The 26,994-nt window shown below is 45.2% G+C and overlaps 1 protein-coding gene across 1 annotated transcript in view; it reads right to left on the bottom strand.

Annotated features, from left to right (window-relative positions):
- The window catches only part of LOC119173927 (putative glutamate receptor), a 58,189-nt gene extending 39,746 nt beyond the window's left edge, over positions 1-18,443 (bottom strand). Inside the window, exon 1 of the mRNA XM_075895174.1 lies at positions 16,957-18,443. Within this exon, the coding sequence (XP_075751289.1) occupies positions 16,957-16,995 (39 nt within the window). The 5' untranslated portion in view covers positions 16,996-18,443. The remainder of the gene's footprint in view (positions 1-16,956) is intronic.
- Positions 18,444-26,994: the final 8,551 nt, after the last annotated feature.

Below are 26,994 nucleotides of genomic sequence, written 5' to 3'. Positions count from 1 at the left end.
GTCGGGCGGATCATGCAGACTGAATTTAATATCATTTTTAGGACCTAAACATGTTAGAGATGAATTTAAAATGTAGCCTAAATATGAAGGAGTTCTAACTTTAGCTTTGACTACTTTACGTACCAATGAGGGAAAGTTTTTTTACTAGGAAAACATAATGAATTATTAGCAGTGTATGCAACTAGGAAATATATTTGAGTCACATTTAAACTTTTCAACAACATCGAAAATATTCCTGGCCGATTGTCCTAGCGCAGAGGCCCCAAGCGATAACAGAACGGCCGACGTAAACGGTAGACCACGTTGCCGCAATACAATTTAGATGCTTCGTTTTCTGTACCAGGAAAAACGGCGGCCATTCAACACGATGTGTTTGATAGTTGCATGTTCGTTGCAATAGGAGCAAAAGGAGGAGACCGCCAAGCCCACTCTGTGCATGAAAAAAATTTTAGGTTTGGATTTCTACAACGCGTTCTTGTTATTACAACCTCTGCCCATCTTTCTACACACCATTTCCTGCTCCAGGGGAACTGCAGGTGCAGAAATACCGGTGATGAATCGAGACTTGGAGTAAGCGGCGATAAAACAGAGATTCTGACTCTTCCATTGGCTATATCGTTCTAAGAAAGTTCACCTGTTGCTCGTGGCGAATGCGCACTGTGGGGGATTGGCCGAGAATTGGGTGATTTTAAAGAATAATGTGCAGTTTAGAATGATTGGGATTTATAATATAAAAATTTTATTAAGTAAAGCTTCTTTATTCTCCTTGAAATTTCCATCCCAACAAAGAATCGATGGTAAGTGCATCTTTCACTGAACAAGCAAGCATCTGTAGATCTTGTTTTTTTTTTTTATTTCAGACACTTCTCACTCGTTTCAATAAAACAGCCTGAGAGGGCACTTTTGACCAAAAGGGCACGCCATAAAAAAGATATAATAGTAATAGCTTTATTATCGCAAATACCAGTGGACAGTGAAGCTGACAAAAGACCTCCGTGGCGAAATTCCTGCGCCGCCTTACTCAGCTTTACTCTTTCTCTCTCCTCACATACTTTCCCTCTCCCGTTCACCTCCCGCCTACAACCTTGCCTAACTCATTCCTTGCCCTGACACTCCGTTGCTTTACTATGCCCTACTGTCTAACCACCTTCTCACACTCATTTTCCCAATCCAGTCCTCCTTTCTCACCTCATTCATTCTTTGCCTTGACAACGCATTGCGCAACTACGCTTTACCCTCTCCCTCCTTGCTCACCATCATTTCTCTTTCCCGTTCACCTGTATCCTACAACCTCTACTCCCCCATTCCTTGCCTTGACACATGCTTTATCATTCTTTACTCTCTCTCTCACTTTCGACTTACCCTTCTTTCCTTTTTTTTCTTATTCTCCCTCCTAAAATCTGTCCTCACTCATTCCTTGCCCTGACACTTCTATGCTTCACTATGCCTTACTATCTCCCTACCTCCTGAAAACCGCTTCTCTCTACCATTCAAGTCCCTCTTCCTCGTGTCACCCATTTTTTGCCTTGGCACTTCGCTGTTTTACTATGGACGAAATGCAGAAAACATTGAAAATACGTGATTACAAAATATGCAAAAGCTGTAAGCTTAGTTTTTTCTTGAAATTGCAGCCTCCGCAACTGTTATGAAATTGTGTAGAGCATTAAAAAATCAAAAATATGTAATCTCTAAGGTTACAGGTTCTATATCTCTAGAAAATCTTGTATTTGTAATTTTTTTATATATCCTTACTGTTAACCAAATTTATTGTGGGCGCACTTATTACCAAGAAAGAGTAAGCCTCTGAAAGTTTTGTACTTTGCGATTTTTTTAAATTTTCGATTCACCATTACGTTGATCGTGAGTACATTCTCACCAAAAGTATGTGCCAATAGCCTTTGGAAATTTCGCGCTTCTAGATTTTCGGCTCTTTCATTTAATTTTAACAAAACTGCTTTCATTCAATTTTAACAAAACGCCCGCTAATCAGAACTCCGCTTAATTCGAACAATTTGACAGTCTCCGAGTTCAAATAATGACCTTTTATAGGGGGAATCTTAAGCTATGTCTTCAATAGCTAAACGCGCTGGCCATTCACACGCAGGCACTCACAGCCGCAAACATGCATACTCGCGAGCACACACACACAATCACACACACACACGCACTGTTACCTTCCCAACCAATAGCATGCCTTCAGTCCTCACTTTTCGGACGGGATCTTTAATGTGCCGCAAGAAACACCAAAGTGAAACAGCTTCCAGCTTCTTCTTTTTTTTATTGCATCCACCTCTAACTTTCACTCACAGCCAGCGCTCCTTTTTCACTCACAAAGGAAAACGCGAACGCCGTTGACGCCGGAAATTCTGCGGAACGAGATCACTAACACTATCGCATTAAAACTCATCGGATCCCTAATGTATCCACTTGAGACGACATGAAGGCAAAAGCTATCGTCTTTTTCATGTGACTTTCCATTGCCTCGAAGATCAGATGCACGTGAACTCGTTTTGCGTTGCCTCCGTGATCGAGCTACCTTGGAGCAAGGTTCGGTGCCATGTCATGACGTCATCATGTCTCGCGACGCAATTGTGGCATCAGAAACTATGGTGGCGTGTGATGTCACTATGACGTCATATAGCGACGCCATCTCGCGATGACGATTTTTGCATCACTCGTGCCCTACGCCACGGGTGCCGACGATCAAAAGTGACGTTCAATGAGTCATCTAAACCTTCTGTTTTTCTATATATAATACAAAATAGCACGGCTTGCACAATGTAGCGTTTGTCCCATCCCTTTCCTGCCCGCCATGTGTGTGTGTGTGTGTGTGTGTTTTTTTTGCGCTGCTAAACCTTAAGTAGCACGAAGCTATGCCACAGAAGAACTGGCGTAACAGCTCACAAATAACTGGACTTAGTTCGCAGAGTTGCTTTCAACGAACCCCGGACGAAGCAACTCCAGCAAAAGGAATACCGAAGTACCATGAAGAACAACTTTGACCGCCTCCATAGCACAAAGATGCCAGATATCGATACAGAGTCTGTGACATTGGTTAGGAGAGGATTGGATTCAAAAGTTCCATTCACTGGTTCATCACAAGGTTTCCTAAAACCAACTAGAGAGGACTCAGGTGCTGCGATCGTTCAGCCACCGTGGGAATCTTAACTAGTACACAAACTTGCCCGGTCTTCGTGCTTCCGGGCTTGGAACGCACTTGTAGCTTTGTTCATCGCTGTGTTTTGGTTTTGGGTCAAATAAAAAAACTAACCGTGGTGGCCATAACTGTAAGTGTTTGGATCGCTTGTATTTTCCTATTTTTGAGTGTTTCCTCCGGTTCTAATAAAAATCATCAAGCGTCCCTTACTCACCAAAAAGGTAAGTTGATAAGCCTTTGAAAATTTTCAATTTCTCTAGCTTTGAATGTTCCCTTCAATACCAATACAATGGATCAAAAATACATTTACATTTATGACAAAAAAAACTAAGCTTATAAATAGGACTCCCTACTTACTGATGAACCACCAACTAGGCTAAGTTTTTCTTATATTTAAGTTTATACACACTTCAAATTATAGATTTGTCGACTTCCTGTCTTTCCTTGCACTTTGATGAAATTCGTTGTGGGTGCATTTTGTCACCAAATGGCTTTGGCTATAGGTTCACATTTTCCGTAAAAAAATGCTTCCCCTATCTTTTTTTTATTGAAGTGCAGCGACATTTCGAAAAAAACGATAAATTTAGGATTCCTCTTTAGGTCAGTGATAGAGCCAAATTTTTCTGAGATGATACGTGCACCGAGGATTTTACACCCGTCCCCAGCACTAGCTTCGCAGCAAAAATGTACAGGCCAACTCGTACGTGTTGCACCTTGGGCATTTTGTAGTGACCGAGTGTCTGAAGTGTTCAGCTCGAAACTGAGAGGACGCTGGTTCGAATCCCGAGAGTGGCACCCACTTCCGAAAAAAATAGTTTATAACGTAATTTTTTTATTGTTTCGTCACATTTTGATAAAATATATTTAGCATTGCTTACATATGTCATCACCGCCGCGGTGGCGTTATGATGGTGCGTCATCTTCTATGTGGAAGGTATCATATTTGATCCCCAGTACCTGCAAGTCACCCATCGGCTTAATTCAATCAGTACAAGCTTCATTTGGGATGGTGCTGCAGCAGTGCGAAGCTTTTATCACTTGGGAGCTCCAGTAACTTGGAAATTCCCGGTAAACCATATGTAGCGTGCCTTTCTTTGTGCGGGTAATAATAAAAAATAAAAGGTGTACATAGCATGACTGTAGGGACTCCTTTCTTTACAGAAAGGTCGCGTCCATGATTCGAACCAGACCTCTCAGTTATTAACTGTACGGGTTACAATTTAGGTCACCAAACACACTCTGGAGATGGTGCTTACAAATTGGTGTGCACTTTGCTGCAGCTGTAATTAAATATCTTGCAGTTGCCTGCCTAAGTCTCAGTACGTGCGTCATCTCAGAAGGGAATAATATATTGGTGGAATTTCTGACCGAAAAAATAAGCCTAGCTCCCCGGCTTTGCATCCGAAAATTTCCCCATCGTTTACTTCACCGCAATACCTTTCGAAGAGTGCTAAAAAAAGTCGATGCCCTTATTATCCATGGTAAGGCTGAACTTAAGCATGACGTCACTCTCCTTGTGGTGCTCAACTTTTGTCTGACGTCACGCCTTTCCACGTGGGCGTACTGTACGTTTGTTCCGAGCTAAAGACAACCTTGATGGGTTGGCTTCACCTCAACACACGTCGAAGACTAGTGGAAAACTTTTAGGTCCTTTATCACCTAAGATAAGGCTCAACTTTTGTCTGACGTCATGCCTAGTCAGGTGACTGTACTGTACTGTACATTTGTTCCGTACTGTACTGTACGTTTGTTCCGAGCTAAAGGGTCCCCTGAGAAGCTGGCTTCCCTGCAATGCATGATCAAATCTACCGGAAAAAGTTGAGGCCCTTATCAACCCTGATAGTGCTCAAATTTTGTCTGACGTCACACCATGCCACGGAGAGCGTACTTTGTAGTTGTTCCGAGCTAAAGTGCGCCTGATGCGTTGGCTTTGGTGCAATGCACGGTCAAAACCAGTGAAAAAAGTTGAGGCCCTTTTCACCCCTGTTAAGGCCCAAGTATTGTCTGACGTCACACATTGCAGCGCCGACCATCTGTGCGGTCTTCTGAGCTAAGGATTACCACGATTGGTTGGCTTTACCTCACCACACGTCGAAAGCTAGCCGTAAAAGTTTAGGCCCTTATCACCTATGATAAGGCTCAACGTTTTTATGGCGTCACACCATGCCGCGGAGGGAGTACTTTTCAGTTGTTCCGAGCTAAAGGGCCCTTATACGTTGGCTTCCCCGAAATGCATGGTAAAAATCAGTGAAAAAAAGTTGAGGTCCTTATCACCCTTGATAAGGCTAAACTTTTGCCTGACGTCACGCCTCGTCATGTGGGTGTGCTGCTCGTTTCTTCCGAGCTAAAGGTTTCCCTGAGAAGTTGGCTTCCCCGCAAACATGGTCAAAACTAGCGAAAAAAGTTCAGGTCCTTATCAGCCATGATAGGGCTCAATTTTTTCTGACGTCGCATCATGCCGCGGAGGGCGTACTTTTCAGTTGTTCCAAGCTAAAGGGCCACATATATGTTGGCTTCCCCGTAATGCATGGTCAAAATCAGTGAAAAAAGGCTTGAGGCCCTTATCACCCCTGATAAGGCTAAACTTTTGCCTGACGTCACGCCTTGTCACGTGGGCGTACTGTTCGTTTATTCCGAGCTATAGGTTCCCCTGAAAAGTTGGCTTCTCCGCACAGCATGGTCCAAACTAGTGAAAAAAGTTGAGGCCCTTATCAGACTTGATAGGGCTCAAGTTTGTCTGACATCACACCGTGCCGCGGAGGGCGTACTTGGCAGGTTTTCCGAGCTAAAGGGCCTTTGATACGTTGGCTTCCTCGCAATTCACGGTCAAAACTAGAGAAAAAAGTTGAGGCCCTTATCACCCCGGATAAGGCTCAACTTTGTCTGACGTCACGCCTTGTCATGTGGGCGTACTGTAAGTTTGTTCTGAGCTAAAGATTTCCCTGAGAAATTGATTTCCCCGCAATGCATTGTCGGAATAAGCGAAAAATTTTGAGGCCCTTATCACCTATAATAAGGCTCAACTTTTGTCTGACGTTACACCTTGCAGCGCCGAGCACCTGTGCGGTTTTAGGAGCTAGAGATTCTTCCGATGGTCTGAGGTGTGATGTCGGACAAAAGTTTAGCCTTATCAGGGGCGATAAAGGTCTCAACTTTTTTCGCTGCTTTTGACCGTGCATTGCGGGGAAGCCAACACATCATGGACCCTTTAGTTCAGAACTACTGATGAGTACGCCGTCTGCGGCACGTTGTGACGTCAGACAAAAGTTGAGCCCTATCAGGGGTGATAATGGCCTCAACTTTTTTCGCTAGTTATGACCATGCATTGCAGGAAAGCCAACTTCTCAGAGGGGAGCCTTTAGCTGGGAACAAACGTACAGTACACCCACGAGACAAGGCATGACGTCAGACAAAAGTTGAACCTTATCATAGGTGATAAGGGCCTAAACTTTTAGGGGCGAAGCTCCTTAGGGCGTGGGCTGTGCGTCCCCTGTAGGCTGTATGTAGCCACCTCTAGTTTAGTTCTTGCAGTGTTCACTAGATGGCGGTACCGTTCCCTGTATGTAGCCACCTCTAGTTTAGTTCTTGCAGTGTTTTTCGACTAGTTTACGACGTGTGTTGCGGTAAAACCAACCTATCAGGGTAATCTTTAGCTCAGAAGACCGTACCGATGGTTGGCGCTGCAATATATGACGTCAGACAAAATATGAGCCTTATCAGGGGTGATAAGGGCCTCAACTTTTTTCGCTGGTTTTGACCGTGCATTGCTAGGAAGTCAATTTTTGAGGGGAACCTTTAGCTTGGAACAAAGGTACAGTACGCCCATGTGACAAGGCATGACGTGAGACAAAAGTACAGTCTTATCATAGGTGATAAGGGCCTAAACTTTTTCGGCTAGTTTTCGACATGTGTTGCGGTAAATCCAACCTATCAGGGTAATCTTTAGCTCAGAACACCACACCGATGGTTGGCGCTGCAATGTATGACGTCAGACGAAATATGAGCTTTATCAGGGGTGATAAGGGCCTCAACTTTTTTCGCTGGTTTTGACCCTGCATTGCTAGGAAGCCAATCTTTGAGGGGAACCTTTAGCTTGGAACAAAGGTACAGTACGCCCATGTGACAAGGCATGACGTCAGACAAAAGTTGAACCTTATCATAGGTGATAAGGGCCTAAACTTTTTCGGCTAGTTTTCGACGTGTGTTGGGGTAAATCCAACCTATCAGGGTAATCGTTAGCTCAGAAGACCGCACCGATGGTTGGCGCTGCAATGTATGACGTCAGACAAAATGTGAGCCTTATCAGGGGTGATAAGGGGCTCAACTTTTTTCGCTGGTTTTGACTGTGCCTTGCTAGGAAGCCAATTTTTCAGGGGAACCTTTAGCTCTGAACAACTACGAAGTACACCCTCCGCGGCACGGTGTGACATCAGACAAAAGTTGAGCCATATCAGGGCTGATAAGGGCCTCAACTTTTTTCGCTAGTTTTGACTCACTTACTGGGACTGGCGCACTTACTGAGACTCAGGAAGGCAATCGCAACACTTATAGTATGAGCTGCAACAAAGTTCAGGCCAACTTGTAGCACAGGCCCTCCTGTGTCTGTGTGGTGGTCTAGGTGATAACGTGTTAAACTCGTAATCGCGAGGTCGCTGGTTCGAATCATGGAGGCGTCCTCGCTTTGAAGAATTGAAGCCATACGTGATGTCACGTTCAGCTTTTATTTTGTTTATCTTTATTATACGCACACAAGAACACTTCCTGTACACCACATGTGGTTTGCCGGGAGTGGACCCATGCGGTCTACTCTGGAGCCCCCAAGTGAATAAGGCATCGTACTACTATAGCACCATCCCAAATCAAGCTTCTACTCATTGGATTAAGCTGATGGGTACCCTGCAGGCACTCGGCATCGAACGCAGTACCTTCCGCATCGGTAGCTGACGCACAACCATAACCCCACCGCAGTGGCAAAGGCGGAAATTAGAAGTACTAAATATAAATACCTGATCGAAATGTGACGAAGCAAGATAAAAATTTTCGCCTTAACTTTATTTTTATGGCAGGAATGCCAGCATCAGGATTCGAACCAGCGTCCTCTCGGTTATGAGCTAAGCACTTCAACCACTCGGTCACTAGGAACTGCACATGACACAGCGTTTAAAAGTTGGTCTCTACATTTTTGCCGCCAAACAAGTGCTGAAGTTAATTGTGCAATCATCGGTGCTCGTATTATCTAAAAAGTAAATTTTGGTGACATCATTTAGCAGAAGGTGAGGCTTCTGTAAATTTTGAATCCATCGTTTTTTTTCTAAGCACGATTGCTCTTCAGTGAAATAAATCTTGGAAGTATTTTTATCGAAAACGTAAACCTATAGCCAAAACCATCGGGTAAAAAATGCACACAGAACAAAGTTTATCCGAATACGATGAAACATTAGGAAATATAAAAATTCATAATTTTTGAAAGGCTTACCTTTTTGGTCGGAAGTGCACCTACAAATTATTTTATAGAAATGTGATGCAACATGAAATACAGAAAAAAAACTGATTTACATACTTAGCTTTTCGCTCATAAGTAGACCAGCGATTCATTTTATTAGAAATCAAGGAAACATTCAAAAAATGTGGCTCATCTTTCTACCTAGGAATCCGAAGTGAAACACGTCTGCACAGGGGTAGCTGAGCATTTATTGTGCATTGTTTCGCCCCAAGGCCGAATGAATGAATGCTATGGCAACAAATTGCGAAGTCATGCGAAGAACATCAAGCGGACAAAGCTCCAAACATGCAGCGCACATCTCAAGCAGAAAGCACACGCGAAAGGAGCACACACAGGACGAAGCGCTGACTTAACACTCTCACAGCTCGACACTTAAAGCGCGCTGTATAAACAGAAAGGCGCACGAAACGAGTGCACAAGTATACACAGAACAAGCTCGAACAATTGTGAAAATTTGTACTTCTTCGCGTGTGAGCAGAGTGCTCGTTTCGTAAATGTGGCCGCGGCAGCGAGCGAAGTGACCTTTTTTGCTCTCTCGAAACACAAGTCTGATAAACGCGCGAGCAGGAGAGACCACGCTCCGTGGAGGCGGTGCTCTCCGAAACGCGTGAGGAGACGACGAGCTAGCCCAACACCCCCTCGTAGCGCCATCTCACTACGGCTGAAGAAAACGCGCTTAATCTGCGGAGCTCTGAGGACCGCCAGATGGTATATGGTGTATATAAACGCCTTGCCGTTAGCGCTCGTGACAACATGCGCATGGTGGTGTAGTGTAATACAAATGATGCTAAGCAGGGATCGCTAAATGAAACAGGGAGGGCATTCTACTCACAGACATTCGGAACCAACTCCTGTGACACATAGGCCCTATCTAGGCGCGCATGACTGGAGCCTTGAAAATGCGTACACAGTGTCGGCCCTTTACCAATGCACTCTGGGACCTCTTGAAGATCTAAGTGAGAGATTAGATTCTTTAACGCTACCGTGTTTGTGTCGTTAAAAGCAGTTGCACTTGTTTCATCGCCAGCACTGGCCGCACAATTAAAATCTCCAATTAGGATAAACTATGCGATCGCATTCACAATAAGCACGAACTTCTTCGAATATTGCACAGCATTTCTCAACTTAAATGGGATCATATAAACAAATAACTCGCCAATAAAGTAAAAAGAAGGTTAAGTCACAAATAACAACCCTTCCAGACGAATCAGACATGACATTTTGAACAGCGCCACCTCAACTATCCCGCACAAAGATCACGCACCCTACCAACCTACAACTGCATGACTGACGTTGGCACTGTAGCGTCCGGTGAAACGTCGCAGTAGGCTCTCGGTGGCGTCCACGCTTTCCACTTTAGTTTCTTGGGGTGTAATAATGTCCAGATCTTGGTCCATGGCTAGCCTGCAGAGCTGGATTTAATACTTTGACGCTTTTTACCTTTTCTTTTTTTTATGTTTGTCGTTTGTTTGATGTGTGTTTGTTTGCGAATGCTGTATGTACTATTGGCATCAAATGAAACCCGAACACCGGAGCGCGTTTTTCAAGCATTAGAAATAGTATAGTGTTGGCCGTCCAGTCATCACCATTGACAGGTGTGCACATCCGATTCGGCAGCACTGCGCGATCCCCCTACAGAGTGCGTTATCTCCGTTTCTGCCCCAGTTTTCGTATGGTGATAATGGTGGCTATCGTGGGCGTATTTGGTTGCATCACTCGCAATTCCTTGATTTTACTTCAGCGTCGCAGTACAATCAGTGTCTTGGCAAGATAAAACAAAAAGAGAAATATGATCGGTTGGCGGTTGATTTTAAAACAATCGTCGTGTGTCGTTCGCCAGAGCTGCTTCACCTGCACCCTTCTTTCAGAGACCTACCGGAAAAGGCGTCGCTTTAAGTGGAAATGCCGAGCACTTCTTCGGAACAGAGACCGCAAATTGTTTCGCTTTACCGGCACGAAGTGAAACGGCGTGAAATTGCCAGCATTGTGAACCGAGTTTTGTCTACTATAAATAGAATTTGCCAGGCATTCCGTGATTATGGGCTCCATGATGACAAACCGTGCTACAATACTCGCCTTCGGCTCCAGTAGTTTACCTCTGTATGTTTCGTTTTGTTCCTTTCATATAACATTACCATACCTGGAACAAGAGCAGAAATACCGCACTATAGGGGGATCTCGCAGTGCTGCCACACCGGATGTGTGGGCCTGTCTGTGTCAATGACTAGTGGACGGTGCGCCCTATGCCATTAATAAGGCTTGTGCCACGCGCTCCGCTGTTCGCGTTTCATTTGATGCCGATAGTACACCAGCAATAAAGAAAGAAAAAAAAGCGTACTTTGGTGTAGCAGTTAGCGGCACGCGCTGCTGTTCGAAAGTTTGCTGGTCTGACGCCTCGCAACAGAGCGTTTCATATCGTTTTCTTTTTTGCAAACTGTAGGGTTTATTTTTAACGTCATATCCGTGACAAAAATACGTCGGTGTAGTCGTGGTGGACCCTGACATAAAGCGATTTCAGTGTTAAAATAAAAAAAATACTAAACTTTGGAAGGTGGTTTACCTTTTCCATGAAAAATGGACTCTCGATCAATTTTATTAGAAATGATGGAAATATTCAAAAATCGAGATATGAAAATTTTTCACAGGCTTATGCTTACCTTTTGTTCAGTAATGGGCTCACGGTAAATTTTATTCGAAATACAAAAACATTCAATACCCAAAAAATGCAAATCATATAATGGCAGGCTTACCTTCTTGAAAAGTGAGACCCAGCCAATTTTATTTGTGTTGAATGAAACATTCAAAGATCGAAAAATACAAAATCTTCAAAGGGTTACTTTTTGGTCAGACATGCGCCCACCATGTCTTTCTTCCTGTACCTGTTTATTTCTCTGCGTTTCTCTCTTTATATTTTGTTCTTTTTCCTTTTCTCTCTTCATATTTCTCGACACTGCTTCTCAATCTTTTTCTCTCTGTTTTCTTTTTTACTCTTTCCATTGTCTCCGTATTTTTTTTCTTTTTGTGGCTCCTCTTTCTTCTGTGTCTCTATTTCTCATTAAACTCTTTCACTCTTTCAGTCTCTTTCTTTGATTATCTATCCTCCTTCTTATTTCTGCTTTCTCATTATCCCTACTGCTGTCTTTCTTTCTTTGGTGTCATGCAAAGCCAGTGTGGCGTCATGTTGACGGCGCGGCGCTAGTCATCAAGCAGGACCAATGACTTCGCAAATATCTTGAGCCGAGTATAAGGTATAAGGCATTTCTGTACTGAGTCTACGGGAAGCTTGTGCGTCCATCCGCCAGACCATCCCTGTATCATGCAAGGCCAATCATTATAAGGAAATAAATGAGCGAAACAACATTAATATTCCACGTGACGCCAGCTTTCGAACCTAAGCCTCAAGCTCAGAAGCCAAGTGCCTTGCCAAGTAAGTTGAATACTCGTGCTTGCTGACAGCGACTTCAACTAAGACGTGCGCGGGTGTCGTACCGGCGAAGCATAGAAATGTAATAGGAGATCACTTTTAATGTGCACAATTGTGACAAATATGAAAGATAACACTCAAATCACATTTTAAATGACATTGCGACTAAACGCTGTTGGCATGCTTCTTAAGTGCTCATGTCGCTAAAAGTTCAAGAGGTTAGCTATATCTTGCTATTCAATACATCAAGTTTCCATTGGTACATTAAAATTAACGATTGATTGAGCACAAACGTGGTATTCCCTGTCATTTCTTGCGTCTGTATATGTTCCTATGTCAACTCAACAAGAAAACTGCCAGCCTGTTCATTGCTCTGCCACAAAAGACATAATAATAATAATAATAATAATAATAATAATAATAATAATAATAATAATAATAATAATAATAATAATAATAATAATAATAATAATAATGTCTGAGGTTTTACATCCGAAAACCAAAATATGGTTATAAGAGACACCGTAGTAGAGGACTCCGGAAACTCAAACCATTTGGTGTTCTTTAACCTGCACTGACATCACCCAGCACTCGGGCCTCTAGCATTTCATCGTCATCACAATGCGACCGCAACGGCTTGAATCAAACCCCGCGTCCTTTGGGTCAGCAGCCTAGCACTATAACCATGTAGTGCTCCACCGTGGCGGACTTTTTCACGTAAGATGAAGCACTGTGAATTAAGAAACGTATAGAACAGAATAAGTTTCTTTAGGCGGTGTTGCGCACCGAACCGAGGCCCCCACGCTCCGAAATCGATTGTTCTAACCGCGGGGCTCCACACCCTGATTACGCTGGCTACGCATCCTGATGCCATTTAATTTTACAAAAGAACAGCCGCGCAAGACAAGCTTAGGGTCTGGATGTATATTTGATGAATAAAACAGATCTATGTTACTTTACAATGACGAGGTGTCTTTTGTTTTTGTTAATCTACAGTAAGAAGTACCGGGCGAACGCGCCTGCATGGTGCCCGCGCATCTGTTGTCTCTTATAATCATATGTTTAGTAATGCTCCCCGATTTAATAAGATATAGTTGTTAGCCTGCACTCTATCTTTTGCCTTGTCATGATTGGTGTATACACAAAACACTCGGAGGTCGATGGCATTAGTCATACAATATATGCAGACGACGCCACCATATGGTGCTCCGGTAGCAGCGATAGCCATTTGGAAACTGCGCTTCAAAGGGCCATCGAGGTTATAGAGGACTAACTCAGGCCAACTGGACTACAACGCTCGCCGCGGAAATCAGAGCTGCTATAATGTACAGCCCCAAGCGTAGCGGCTCCAAACTGAAAAATTGGAGGCCTGTAGAGGACATCGGCATCACTCTAAGGACAAGTCAGGGTGGTATCATCCCCAGGGTGGACATCTTCCGCGTTCTATGTGTGATGATTGAATCAAATGGTTCGAATAACCAGACTGTACGGAAGTTCACTAAGAAAACTGACGGCGCACGGAGGTTGATAAGAAAGGCTGTTAAACGGCAGCAAGGACTATGAGAGGACAACCTCATCAGGTTGTTGCGTGCTCTCGTGGTTTGTCGCGTCACCTACATCGCGGCAATGCACAACTGGCAGAGGTCGGAGGGAGCGAAACAAACTGAATACGTTCATAAGAAAAGCGGTAAACATAGTCCTCGGGCTTTCAATGTACACGAGCTCGCAGAGGCTGTTCCACCTCGGCGTGCACAACACGCTGGAAGAGACAGCTGAGTCACAAGATAGGGCGCGCTTTGCCAGACTTTTTACCACCAGGGCCGGGACAAACATCCTGAGGCAGCTTGGAGCTCGCCCAACAAAAATCGATACCAGATGCTGCAGCATTTCTCGAGAACAGAGAGAGCGTGTTATCATGGCTCCAGCACCTCGTAATTTCCACCCTGAGTACGATATAGGCAGGCGATGGGCAAGGGCCAAAGCCCTCCTCGAGGATGCTTACGCACATGCCTGTAGTTGCTGTATTGTTGACGCTGCACCATACGGGAAAACATTCGTTTCAGTCACTGTTGATCCAGATGGCAGTGTTACAAACACCTCAATGATCTGGACTACAACGGCCGAGGTTGCCGAACAGGTCGCAATAGCCTTGGCCCTGCTAAACGACGGGAGAACAATGTACAGTTACTCGACAACGGCAGTCCGGGCATTCGCTAAGGGCACCATTTGGGAATCAGCCTTGTGGATCCTGTGCAATAAAGCAGTACAGCAACACACAATCATCTGGTTCCCCGCTCACATGGGAATGATCAAAGGCGCTCCGCCCGACCTGCAAGAGTCTGCCCACAGAGCTGCTCGAGAAGTGGTCGACAGTGTAGCTACTGAATGGCGTGGCGATAAGGTTCTGGACAACACAGATCCTCCAACCACGTACAACGAACTTACTAAGAACTTTTATCTGGGGAGGCAAAAGTATCCGCCACCGTACAGTAAACTGAACAGGCCTCAGACATTTACATTGAGACTCTTGCAGGTCGGGGCATATCCCAGTCTCGCCTTCTTGAACAAAATTTATCCAGAAAGTCACACGTCAAACGCATGCGTGCTTTGCTTAGACTTTGCCAGCCTAGATCACATGCTCCGGTGGTGCCCTGTTTTACGGGCTGAAGACGTTACGTCGTCCAAGGGGGATTCTGCGCTGCGCAATCCGGATCTAAAGACGCAACCGTGGTCAATCCAATGAGTCCACGACGTGGCAGAGAGGCTAGGCCTATCTGTCCCGACGTGGGAGCTGCCTGCTTCCACGTCGGGTCAAAATAAGGTTTTTTCATGCCATACCATACTCAATCTTTTTGCACATGTTTTCCTTTTTGTTGGCCCATGACCACTTTTACGCATTTTACATTCACTTAAAGGGACACTAAAGGCAGCTATAAAGTGGACGTTGACTGTTGAAATAGCGGTCCAGAAACATCGTAGTGTTTGCTACTTTTGTGCCAAGGAAGGGCTTATTTAGAAATGAAATCATGTTTTAGTGGCCCGCATCGGGTTAGCGCACTTCAAATTACCCACCTCCAGAAGCGGACCGACACACGTCACTGTTGCCGTGCACAACGTTGCCCGGCGTTACTCCGCAGTCGACGACACTAGTAGACAGAACGAGAGCAGCGGGAGCAACAGCAGCAACAACTTCCATTGATCAATTTTCTGTCATTGACTCCGAGATAGCAGACGTGTTTTCGTTCAACTGCGCCCCGCTAGATGGCACGATCCGTCCAAACCACGCGAAAATTGAATTTTTGAACAACTAGCGCCTTTACCTATAGTAACGTCCAGTGGTCCTTTTTTTCTATGAATCAAACAGAAACGAACAAGCAGCCTTTTATTTCGTCTCTTTATACACGGAAGGTTCTTTATTTAGTGCAGCTAGATTGATTACTAGTGATTATTTGAAGGCGGTTCATCTGACATCATCGGTATTGTTTTGAGAATGCCTTACTGTGGCGCATGTATTCTTGTGCACTTACCTTACTTTCTCGGAAAGTGGGGCACTGTTGCTGATAATATTGTCGATTTAGATGTTGTCATACATTGAGCTTTCACTCTGACGTATACTGTTATTTTACTTTAGTGTCCCTTCACTAGAGTGAACCAACTATGGCACCTCGAGACATTCTAATTGGTTGGAAAGTTGCAAGTGCGCTGAGTCAGCATTTTCACAAGATTGGCCGTGACCTCGTGAAGGTAGTTACGAAGATAACACCTTACTTTCATCAATTTGAAAGCCAGCCGACTCAAAACCATTTGGTATTCGTGCGAGTCGTTTGATAACGCGTGAGTCATCTTCAGTGATGGTGGCTACCGGCATTTGTTTACGAGTCGAGAAAAGTGCTGACTGGATTTTGGGGAGAGAATAGAGTACAAGCTTGAGCTCGTTATAACGTCTAAGTTGCATGCTAGTCGTGCTCATTGGACTTTATAACGTGCGCAAGCTTGCGTTTTATTTTCTCCTCGAAAGCCAGTCAACATTTGGTTGAATGAAGCATAGAATGGAGTGGTTAACCTCCCCGACGATTTTCTCTTCGTGTTTTCTCTCTATCAATCTATCTCTAAATAAAATGAATACACAATAGATATAATTAGAAAAGAATGGAGAGAGCAGAACTAAGAAGCTGATATAATTATTTACTGTTACTTAGAGCACGTCTGCCCTATCTGCAGACAACCAGCTTTTCAAGCGAGAAACGCTAATCGCCTTGAAGTGGGAGATGTTGCAATCTTGCCGTTCTATGTCAGCAACAAACGGCTGTTTTGCTCGCCGCGAGATGACGTGAAAAGAGACTGTGATTGCTATTTTTCCCGCTTGGGGCGCGCTGCCTGCAGCCGCCGGAGCGCGCAGGCCATGGAGTCGCCGTGTTCCCTTTCATAAAAATTGGCACTGCACTTCGGAAAAATTGAGTCAGGAAAGTAAGAATCCTAACAATGAAAACAAAAGCTTCAATATGTCAGTGGTCAGTGCATGATGAGGTAAGGTTAATAGAAGAGATGAGGTTTCTGATGAAAGACAACGAAACAGCTTTTTCAAAAAATTAATTCGTTAATGAAAACTGGAACCATGTCAAGAGCGATTGGTAAAGCAAAATTCGATACTCGTACGATATTACTCATAGTATTAGCACGGGACTGCTTCTTGGAATAATGGTGAATTATATTCACGGGTAAAAGAAAGTCCTCCGATGTAAAGTATTGACTGTATTCAATGTATATCAGTTCGCAACAGGGCACGTTCCAGACTGGCGGCAAAAAACTTAAAGCTAAATGTGGTGTTAGAATGAGAAGGAACGCGGTGAACTGGAGAAACAACGTACTCACAGAAAAGCTGGTCACTCTTAGCAAGTTGGGTTCTTCCATAGTTTACAGTATATTTAAGCTTCGAGAATTTTTAGTGCACTTTACAGCAAAGTGTACTCTGCCAGTAAGAGGCTCACCAAATATCACAGCTATTTTTGCGAGATAGCAAAAGGAAACTGAGGCGTTTCAGCATTTATACCTGAGCAAATATATGGAGTATAAGGTGGAGGGGATAAAAAGGGAGAGGGGCAGAGATGATGGGATGGCGCATGTAGCAGCTTTCCTGGTAGCATCATTGACTGCATTGAGGTTCTTTTGAAAGAGTACTGGGTTAGATTACAGGAGTTATTCTTGCTTCCCCGTTTTTGAAGATGGTGGCATTTTCTCGCTTGCAGTGTAGCCGAAATACATCCTGATTGTCGTGGTAGCGGTGATCCGTCAAATTGAAGATCGCCATCACCTGGCTAATGACTGCGTTATCACTAAACTTCGAGCCTTATACAGTTTGTGGCGGGGACTGTAATTCGGGGGGCGTTATAGTGACGCGGAGAATTTTTAAGCCCCGTGAGGAACAAATCGAGTTCCTACGTGCCGCGGCTATGACTGAGATCGCCAGATTAGTCGAGTGCTGAGAAAAACGTGCTAAGCACCTCATGAATTGCTAAGCACCTCATTGTTATGCGGGTAGAATCGTAGATATATCACTCCAGTAGTTCATTACAGAAGCCAGTCAATAGGTTGGTGCCAACGTAATGAGTCGAATGTGGATAGTTTTCAAAACTCGAGCTATATATTGTGTGTGCTTTCATTTTTTTTTCTTAGAATCAAATAAAATATCTAGCCCGATAACGTGATGAGATATTTGGATCCCATCCAGTAACACAACGGTCTAAATTTTTTTTTCCCAGTAATGCAGATCGCAGAGCCTCTGTTATCGCCAAAACTGCTTCTTGGGCGGGTTGGTTCGTGATTAGGATGATTAAGCTGAGTGGCACTGAGCCGCGTCCCCAATCTGGTAGACGGAATTAAGTGCCTCATTCTTCCTCAACGACCACTAAATATATCGTGTACGTTTGAGCACGTTTGTATATATGTTTTATACGTTTGAGCACGTTTGTGCTCAAAAACAAAAGGTAGAAACACGCACAAGCAGGTATGATACATCCCTCTCGTCAACAAATAGTTTGCTTTAAGAAACACTTCACAGTCACTTACTGATCTGTTGAACGTTTCTCGTGTAGCGTAAGCGTTCGGGTGGTCTGACTTGCTGCTGCAATCTTCTTAAGATTGGCGAAAGTTGCCGCGGAGCTGTCGCTTGCGTTGCGACGTTCATGTTCGCTGATGGCGGAGTCACGTTCGCTGATGGTGAGTGGGCTTCCCAAGATGTGTGTCTTCTCCTCAGAGTTGTCACTCGTTTCTTCATCTTATGCTCCGTGGTGCAGATGCTCCTCCGTCTTCGGCAAGTGTTGGTGGTTTCGCTGTACCATCCCTGTTGACGCCCGTCTTGACAAAAAAGGACCTCGGTTCTGCTAGTGCTACCACTGTACCCTTTCGGGAACATCAATGCTTCTTCAGGTGCGCCACATCATCGTTTTGAAGAGGCGATAGGGGTGGAGAGAGAGATAATAAACTTTTATTTGGGCAAACGAATTTGCGCCCAAGGTGGGCAGCCTCCTTATTCCAGGTAGCCGCGGGCCTTCGCTATCTGCTGAGCCCCTTGAACCATGCTGCGCTGATTCTTCAGGCCCGGGAGGGGTGGACGATGGATGCTTGTCTGCTTGCGCTTCTTCATCTCCTCTGTTGGCTGTTCGCGAAAGTCGGGGAGTATATAGGGACCGCTAGCAGCGTCCTTGAAACAGCTCTCCGAGGGTCCAACCGTGCTCCAAGGGACTTGCCCTGTAAGCCAGAAGTCCTCGTTAGCCCGAGAAGTTTTCTTTAAAATTCGTTTGAGAATTTGAACTCCTTTTCGAGCGAGCCCGTTTGATCTTGGGAAGAACGGACTTGACGTGATGTGAAGGAAGTCGTACGCTTTAAAGAACTGAGTGAATTCCCGACTGTAAAATTGGGACCCATTCTCTGTGCATACTTCCACGGGAATTTCATATCTTGAAAAAAAAATGCGCTGAACTTATCGATGACCACATGGGCAGAGGTTCCGTGCAGCAGATCTACTTCGGGAAAGCTAGACGTCGTATCGTACGCACAAAGGTAGTAATTTTCTGCGTACTGGAGTGACGTCGACTCCAACTCGAAACCATGCGCTAGTCGGCGTCGTACGTATCATTAGTGGCTCGGACGGTTGACTGTATGCATGCTTCCAACAAACTGGACATCTTTTTTTCAATTAGAGCTTTAATATTTTTGTCGAAACTTGGCCAGTATATCAGTCGTCTTGCTCTTGTTTTGCACTTAGTTGTACCGAGATGACCCTGATGCCCCCGCTTTAGAATTTCAGGCCGCATGCATGTATCCCTACTTTTGCCCCTCGCAATAATATGTCCTTGATTACAGAGAGCTCACAAGCCACGGGTTTAAGTTGGCCTGTGACGAGATTTTCTTTCGATAATATGCTCGAGGACAGCCTGAAGGTACGCGTTTAAAGTGGTCTCACGCGCTATTCTAGCTGCAGTCGTTTCACTCACGAGTGCTGGCACAATGCTGGCAGCATGAACTTCGACGTCGCAATTGTCCCCGGCAGTGAGGTAGCCAGTGTCCGATGCTTTTGACAGCATGTCCACCAGCTCCATCTGTTTTCGGGGAACAAACATCAAGTTGTAGTCGCACTTCAAAAGTCTTTTAAAAAAAATGCTGTAACTTAGGTAGCATATCAGCCCAAATGGCTTCTTCGAAATATCAGTGAGTGACTTGTGGACGACCATGTGTAAGATAAGAGGACTTCTCACAACCGAATACCAGAGCGAGAGCCTCTTTTTTCTATTTGAGAATATCGTTGCTATATGTCGGTCAGAGCTCTTGACACGTAGGCTACTGGCCTCCAACCGTCCACGTAACTCTGCTAAAGGGCGGATACGATATCATTCCGGAAGGCGTCCGAGGCTATCTTAGTTAACTTGCATGGGTCGAAAACAGCAAGTAGTGGTTTTTCACCTAGTGCTTCGCATGTGTCCCTCCAATGTTCATCATGTTTTTCTGTACATTCGAACCCTACGTATTGCTTGTTAAGAGACTGAAAGGCCGCTGTCTTCTAGGCTAGCGATGGTACGTATTTACTAAAATAATTTACCACGCCCAGCAACCTTGTACTTGGAGCTTGTTGTCGGGCCTTGGCATCTGCACTAAACTAGCGACTAAGGCTGGATTAGGGCCGATTCCATTTTCACCGATGATATCACCCAGGAATTCTATTTCTTGCACTCCGGACATGCATTTTTGTTCATTGAATGTTAAGCCTGCAGACTGTGCCACCCTGAGCGCGCTCCGAAGACGTGTGTTCTGCTCCTCCTTGTCACTTCCCCATTATCCACAGACACACGTGCGCCTGATATGCTCTCGAATACTTCGTTTAGTGTCTTCTGAAATACTTCACTAGCCGACGAGATGCCGAACGGCAGTTGAATGAAATGATAGTGACCAAATGGCTTTGCAAACGTGTTTTATGAATGTTGGGGAAGCCGTCAGTGGCGTGCAGTCGTGAGGACAATTTCGCGCCTGCCAGCTCAGCCTCAATTCTTCTCGACGGGGCATTTGATAATGTTCTCTGTTGAGTTATCAATTGATTGTTCTCGGGTCCATGCATACCCGTTGTTTGCAAACCCTTTCTTTTTTCGCACAATAACGAGAGGGCTCACCCAGTCCGTTGGCTCGCTGACTTTCTGAATGATGTGCTTTTGCTCCATGCGCGTCAACTCCACCCGAAATGGCTGCTGCAACGCCTAGGGAACCTTTCACGCCGGCTGGATGGTGGAGACAGCGTCGTCTTGCGACACTATTTTGCACTCGCGGTTCATCCGGCCAGTTCCCTGTAAAAGCGGTGGAAATTCGTTAAAAGCTTTGTTAACCGTGCATGCTGCTACGGTGCCGACTTCTCCATGGAATAGCTCGAGGCGTTTGCTTGCATTTAATCTTAAGATGGCCTGCTAATCCTTCTTTACCACAAAGAAGTTTGCGCCGTAGCAGCCTGCACTGTTAACGACACCAGTTCTGACACCATGTGCCTGTCATGGCGACTGACTGAGTGAAGGACGCAAGCTTGTGCCGAGAAAAAGAACCCCGCATCACTTTATTGCATCACATCTAAAGCTATACTGGGCGATAAGGTTAGTGTGGAAAGGAAGGGAAGCAAGATAGTAGAAGACAAAAAAGCTGGCACGTTTGTGCTCAAAAGAAAAAATAAGGGCGAGCACAAGCATGATACGTATATAAGCTGAGCGTATTACCCGCTGGGCTAAACTGGTGCCGTCTACGATAGTGCTACGGATAGCGCTACGGGACAAAAATAGTGGGCACTATTGTGGTCCCGGAACACCCTTCTTTTTTAAATCTGTGCGACAGGCGTAGCATCTTATGTGAGCGTCCATAAAAAACCGTGCTTTGAGCCTTTTTGTTTTCTAGAGCCAACGACTCGACAGTTGATTTGCATCTGTGAAGACTACTAGGGATTTTTCATGCTCCTTATACCATTCCGTACTTTTTTGAAATCACCTAAACCATGTTGCCCATTGACTTATTTGGCTAGAAACTGCTTTGCCCCCGACTGTAAGTTCTGAAGGGTGTTTGATACAAAAAAGGCAGCTTCGCCTGAGTGGTTCGTTAATAAACGCTTATAGACAACCTCCCACACAGAATGGTTGGAAAAGGAGCTTTGAACCGTGCAGGAATAAATGTAGACGTGAATAACCCACGGTCATATTTTCATCGAAACAATTAGCCTAACACCCCGCTCACTATTAAGGGAACAGCGAGCAATGGTAATTCACGGCCACAGTCACGATACCCAGTAAACCAGTTCACACCCTTAAAGAAGTTTTGTCACGTCCGTAACTCACACCTAATGGCCAGCATCCCCTCTCCGGAGATGCTGGCCATTATAGCAACATCCAAGAAGTGAAAAAACAGCGGTAAGCGTCATCAGAAAATATAGAAACATCATCATTGTTACATCGTACAAAATGAACATCACAGCTAATGACAGCATAAGCGGAGACGATGATGATGGCCTAAACGAATAACTCACACCCACTCTGGGGGACTGGCAATTACTCAACAAGTTCGCATTGATGGGGTTTATAACAATACTTTCTTGATGACCGGTCTCTTATGCAGCTCTTATGCGAAATACAACGTACCAGAACAGGTATTTTTTTTACGTTGTTTATGGCTCCTTGGCATAGACACGTGGTAGACATGTAACATCTACATGCAGCTCGTAAGCCAAGGCACCGCCAGATCTGTACGAACTCCGAGCGAGTGTTATGTTTTTGAATGCTCCTGTAGAAAAAGGAAAAAAAACATAAATGGTGTATGGTTGTTCTGGAAACTATATGCGACACCTCATTGTTAGCCCTCTCAAAAATAGGCAAAACCCGTATTCGTACGAATTTTATTATGCAATTTGTTGAACCCATCCAGCCAGATATCAATTTGTTGGTTTTCCTTCCTGATTAGTCTTAATATCACAGTCTTTATCATAAACATCTGACCTTCAACGTGTTCGTTGAAGCACTACGCCAATTTGAATAGCTGCCTTTAAACCAAGAATTCGAAGGCTTTTATTCCAGGTGAATAAATTAGTATTGGTTTTTTTTTTTACTTTCAAGTGAACTGATTGTATACGCATGTAGGGCTACACATGTCTAGAAAAGACAACTGAAAAAAACGTGGTTGATTCATCTGTCATATGGATCAATATAACACAAAAGTGAAACGTATCTTCATAGAAGTAATGGTTAGTGTGTGTAGTGGTTCTATTGGCGTTTCGCAGCTATAGCACCGTTTAACGTGGACACAGCCACATTGACGCCGAGTGGCACATCTCCATAGTAACGAAAATACGTCAGCAGAGCCGCGGTGGACCCCGGCATAAAGCACTTTCGTGTTAAAAAAAAAAAAAACTGGCATACCTGGAGCGTTAGAAACTTAAAGGGACACTAAAGTCAACTATTAAGTCAACGTTGATTGTTGAAATGGCGGTCCAGAAACCTCGTAGTGTTACTTTTGTGCCAAGGAAGGGCCTGTTTTGAAATAAAATCACGTTTTAGTGCTCCGCATCAGATTATCGCACTTCGAATTACCCGCCTCAAGAAGCGGACCGACCGGACCGACTTACGTCGCTGTTGCCGTGCACAATGTTGCCCGGCTGTGCTGCGCTAGTAGCAGCAGACCGAAAGCAGCGGGAGCCACAGCAGCAACAACGGCTACTGATCAATTTCCCGCCATTGGCTTCAAGATTGCAGACGTTTTTGTTTCGACTGCGCCCCGCTAGATGACACCACCTGTCCTGTATAACCACGCTAAAATAGAATTTATGAACCACTCGCGACATTCCCTATAGTAACATCCAGCGGTTCTTTTTTCCATGAATCAAACAGCAACGAACAAGCAGCATTTTATTGCGTCTCTTGATGCACGGAAGGTTCTTCATTTAGGGCAGTTAGATCGATTACATTAATTATATGCGGTCCGTCTGATGTCATCGGGATCATTTTGAAAATGTCCAATAGCGGCGCTTGTGTTCTTGTGCATTTACCCTAATTTATCGGTAAGCAGGGCACTGTTGCTGATAATATTGTCATTTTAGATGTCATACATTGAGCTTTCACTCTGACGTAAATTGTTATTTGACTTGAGTGTCCCTTTAACCAGTGTTGCAGTGTTGGTCAAACGAGTGTTGCAACCTGTTGAGCCACAGAAGTCCGGTTTTTTGGTCAAAACAATATAGTGCGAGGAATTTGCAGTAGCAGTGTCGTGAAGGATGTGCCGATTTCTTTTGACCACAACTTCGGTCTTTTGCGCCGCACAGCGAAGGAGGACACCACTGCACTACTCTTTGGCGACTGTTTGATCCTGTGGTGCGCAGACTACTGGTGTACCACAGCACGAGAGTCAAAGAAAGCAGTCAGCATCACTTTGAAATCGCTGCGCACTCGGCGGGTCTTCTTTGATTTTGCTGATGAAAAATGCCTCCACTGTGAGTACTGAGATTTGGTTTCCAGGTGGTACCCGTACATCCAAGACTCGTCACCGATGATTATGGCGTTCATGAAGCCGGGGTCCCTGTTTATGGAATCCAGCACGTCTTGCGAGACTTCACGAAGTTGCCTTTGCTGCGCCGTGAGCAGCTTCGGCACGAATTTCACCACCACTCACTTCGTGGCCAAATCCTTGGTCATAGTGAAGTATGCAAAAAAGTGCTGATGCCCGCCTCTTCCGCTATTTCTCGATTGTCACACGACAGTCACGCGTCGCCACAGCGTTCACTTTGGTAATGACTTGGTCACTTCCGCATGTTGATTGCCGACGGTAGCATGGCTAGCACTCCACCGATGAGCGTCCGTCTTAAAACCAGTTGTACCACTCCTTAATATGTGTGCTGCTCATATCATCGTCACCGAAAGCCGCTCGAATCTTTTGAATGCTTTCCACTTGGCTGTCGCCCAGTTTCTGGCAAAATTTGATGTAGTAACGTGGTAGCGCTGCGCCAGTTGCTCCGTCATTTTCCTTGTAATAAAAAAACTAGTAACCACACTGTGCACTACCTCACTCATACGCTGCGTTCCAGCGACTGACGCTGTCGAACTGGGAAATGAAGTCGCGCATGCGCACAAACGTTCAAGGTAGTGATGCAAGCACGCTTGTTTTTTTAATCCAACAAGTTTTCACAAAAAGAAAAAAATGTCGGATACTTTTTTTTTTCAACAGACCTTGTATTGGCAGCGTTTATTGAAGATTGCAAGTGTATAGGATCGCAACACAATACATTCACGAGACTTGCCCCCCCCCCCCCTTTTTTATGTGACTTGGAGGCGGCCGCCCCTTACCCCCGTATTCACAAACGCTCCTCGACTCGACTTTTACCCTTCACTTGACAGAGTTGAGCACTGCGCCACAGCTCGGCTCAAAATGACGCTGCGCTGCGCAAGAATCGCAGCAGATTATCGCTGATATGGAGTGACTTACCGTGCCTAGAGGGGCGTTCTAGAATACGGGGCTAACCCCCGTATTCTAGAGCCTCCCTTCACTCAACGCTTCGCCTTCGCTTAAGAAAGCCTGTGGGAGCGCCATCTCTAGGCACCGCAGGTCACTGCATATCAGCGATAATCTGCTGCGATTCTTGCGCAGCGCAGCGTCATTTTGAGCCGAGCTGTGGCGCAGAGCTCAACTCTGTCAAGTGAAGGGTGGAAGTCGAGTGGAGGAGCGTTTGTGAATACGGGGGTTAGTCATCTAAGGGGTGCGTGTGAGTTGGGGGGGGGGGGGGCAATGTCAGCCATATATACTAAATGCAATAACATAATATGGCGGGGGATGGCAAAGTCAGCCCCCTACATTGACATCATAGGGAGAAATATCGCGTGCAGCGGCTCTGGAAGACATCATAATTGTCGGAGCAACGACGCTATCCCAAATTAAAGTGTTCAGCGAGTGAGTACGTTATCGCTAGACTTCCTAGGTTTATTCCGAGTTTTTGTGGGCAGTTTCATCGGTGGCCGTGATAAACAGGCGCGTTGAAGTGTGCCTGAGACGAACGAGATAAGCTCCTAGCGTCGCGGCAATGACTGAGATCCCCAGATTAGTCGATTGCTGGGAACTACACGTCAAGTGCCTCATGAATGTTTCATTGTCATATACGGATAGAAGTGCAGATATAACACGCCAGTGTTCATTACTGGAGACTGTCAATAGCTTGGTGCCAAATGCTGATCGTTTTTCATGACTGTCATAACTGAAAGTATATTATACCACTGCTTTCGGTGTTTTTGTTTTGTTTTCTATGGATGAAGCAGAACATTAGAAGCGAAAGTCGTTACCGTAGCCCGATCGCGCGAAGAGATAGTTGGAGGTGCTTTTTCATGGACCGCGCAGAAAACCATAGGAATGACGTATTTACCGGCAATACAGATCGCAGAACTCTGCCATCGGTTCTGTCTGAGCGTAAAATTTGGACCAGGCAGAAAAGTATCTTATTGCTTCAATGAAAGCCACATTATATTAGAATCGATATGTTGGAATATATAGGAAAGGACTCGGGCATCTCAGTTGTCTTTTTAGTGGTGTGTAACTGAACTACCTGGTCGATGAAACAAAAAAAAATAATTATAAAGCACACAAAGCAAACCGTGTAGGGCAGAAAATACGCGAGGAAAAATGCAGCTCGATCACGGAGGTACAAACACGATTTTCTCTAGCTTACGTCACTGCCGCTCAATTAATGCACCCATAAGCTTCTTTCCAAATCTTATCGAAGTAAAAGCTTCCAAAAGCGCATTGAATCAAAATGCTGGAGTCTGTCCCTCAGCCAAACGGCACCTAAATTCCCATTGACAGCGACGCCTCATCATGTGCACGCTTCCACAGAGGCCAGGGGGGTGGGGGGTGGATTTCACTGGGGAGGTGGGGGGGTACCCACGACAAGTGAGTTCGTCCAGGGGGACAGGAAGGCGGGTAAATAATGCGTTTTCTTTCGGCTATGTTTGTCCTTGGGGGAGCACGGGGGGGGGGGGCGATGGAAATTATGGAGGTAGGAAGGCTCCAGCACCCCCGTACTGCCGTTAGTGCCGCCCCAGCGCTGAGGCGAGGAGTAGAAGGAAGGGAGCTTTGGCGGGCGCATAAAGTATTCCTTGAGGGGAGAGGGCACCGTCAATATGTCCACGCAAGTTCTAGTTTGCCTTCAAACGTCGTTTCGGTATAAATCTGATTGATTGATATGCTGGGTTTACCGTCCCAAAACCACCATATGATTACGAGAGACGTCGTAGTGGAGGGCTCCGAATATTTTGACCACCTGGGGCTCTTTAACGTGCACCCAAATCTGAGCACACGGGCCTACAACATTTCCGCCTCCATCTAAAATACAGCCGCCGCAGCCGGGATTCGATCCCGCGA

This window comes from Rhipicephalus microplus, chromosome 5 (genome assembly GCF_043290135.1).
Source record: "Rhipicephalus microplus isolate Deutch F79 chromosome 5, USDA_Rmic, whole genome shotgun sequence".
In the NCBI taxonomy this organism is placed as follows: Eukaryota; Metazoa; Arthropoda; class Arachnida; order Ixodida; family Ixodidae; genus Rhipicephalus; species Rhipicephalus microplus.
The sequence above is the reverse complement of the archived record's forward strand: the minus strand, read 5'-3'. Positions and strand labels throughout refer to the sequence as shown.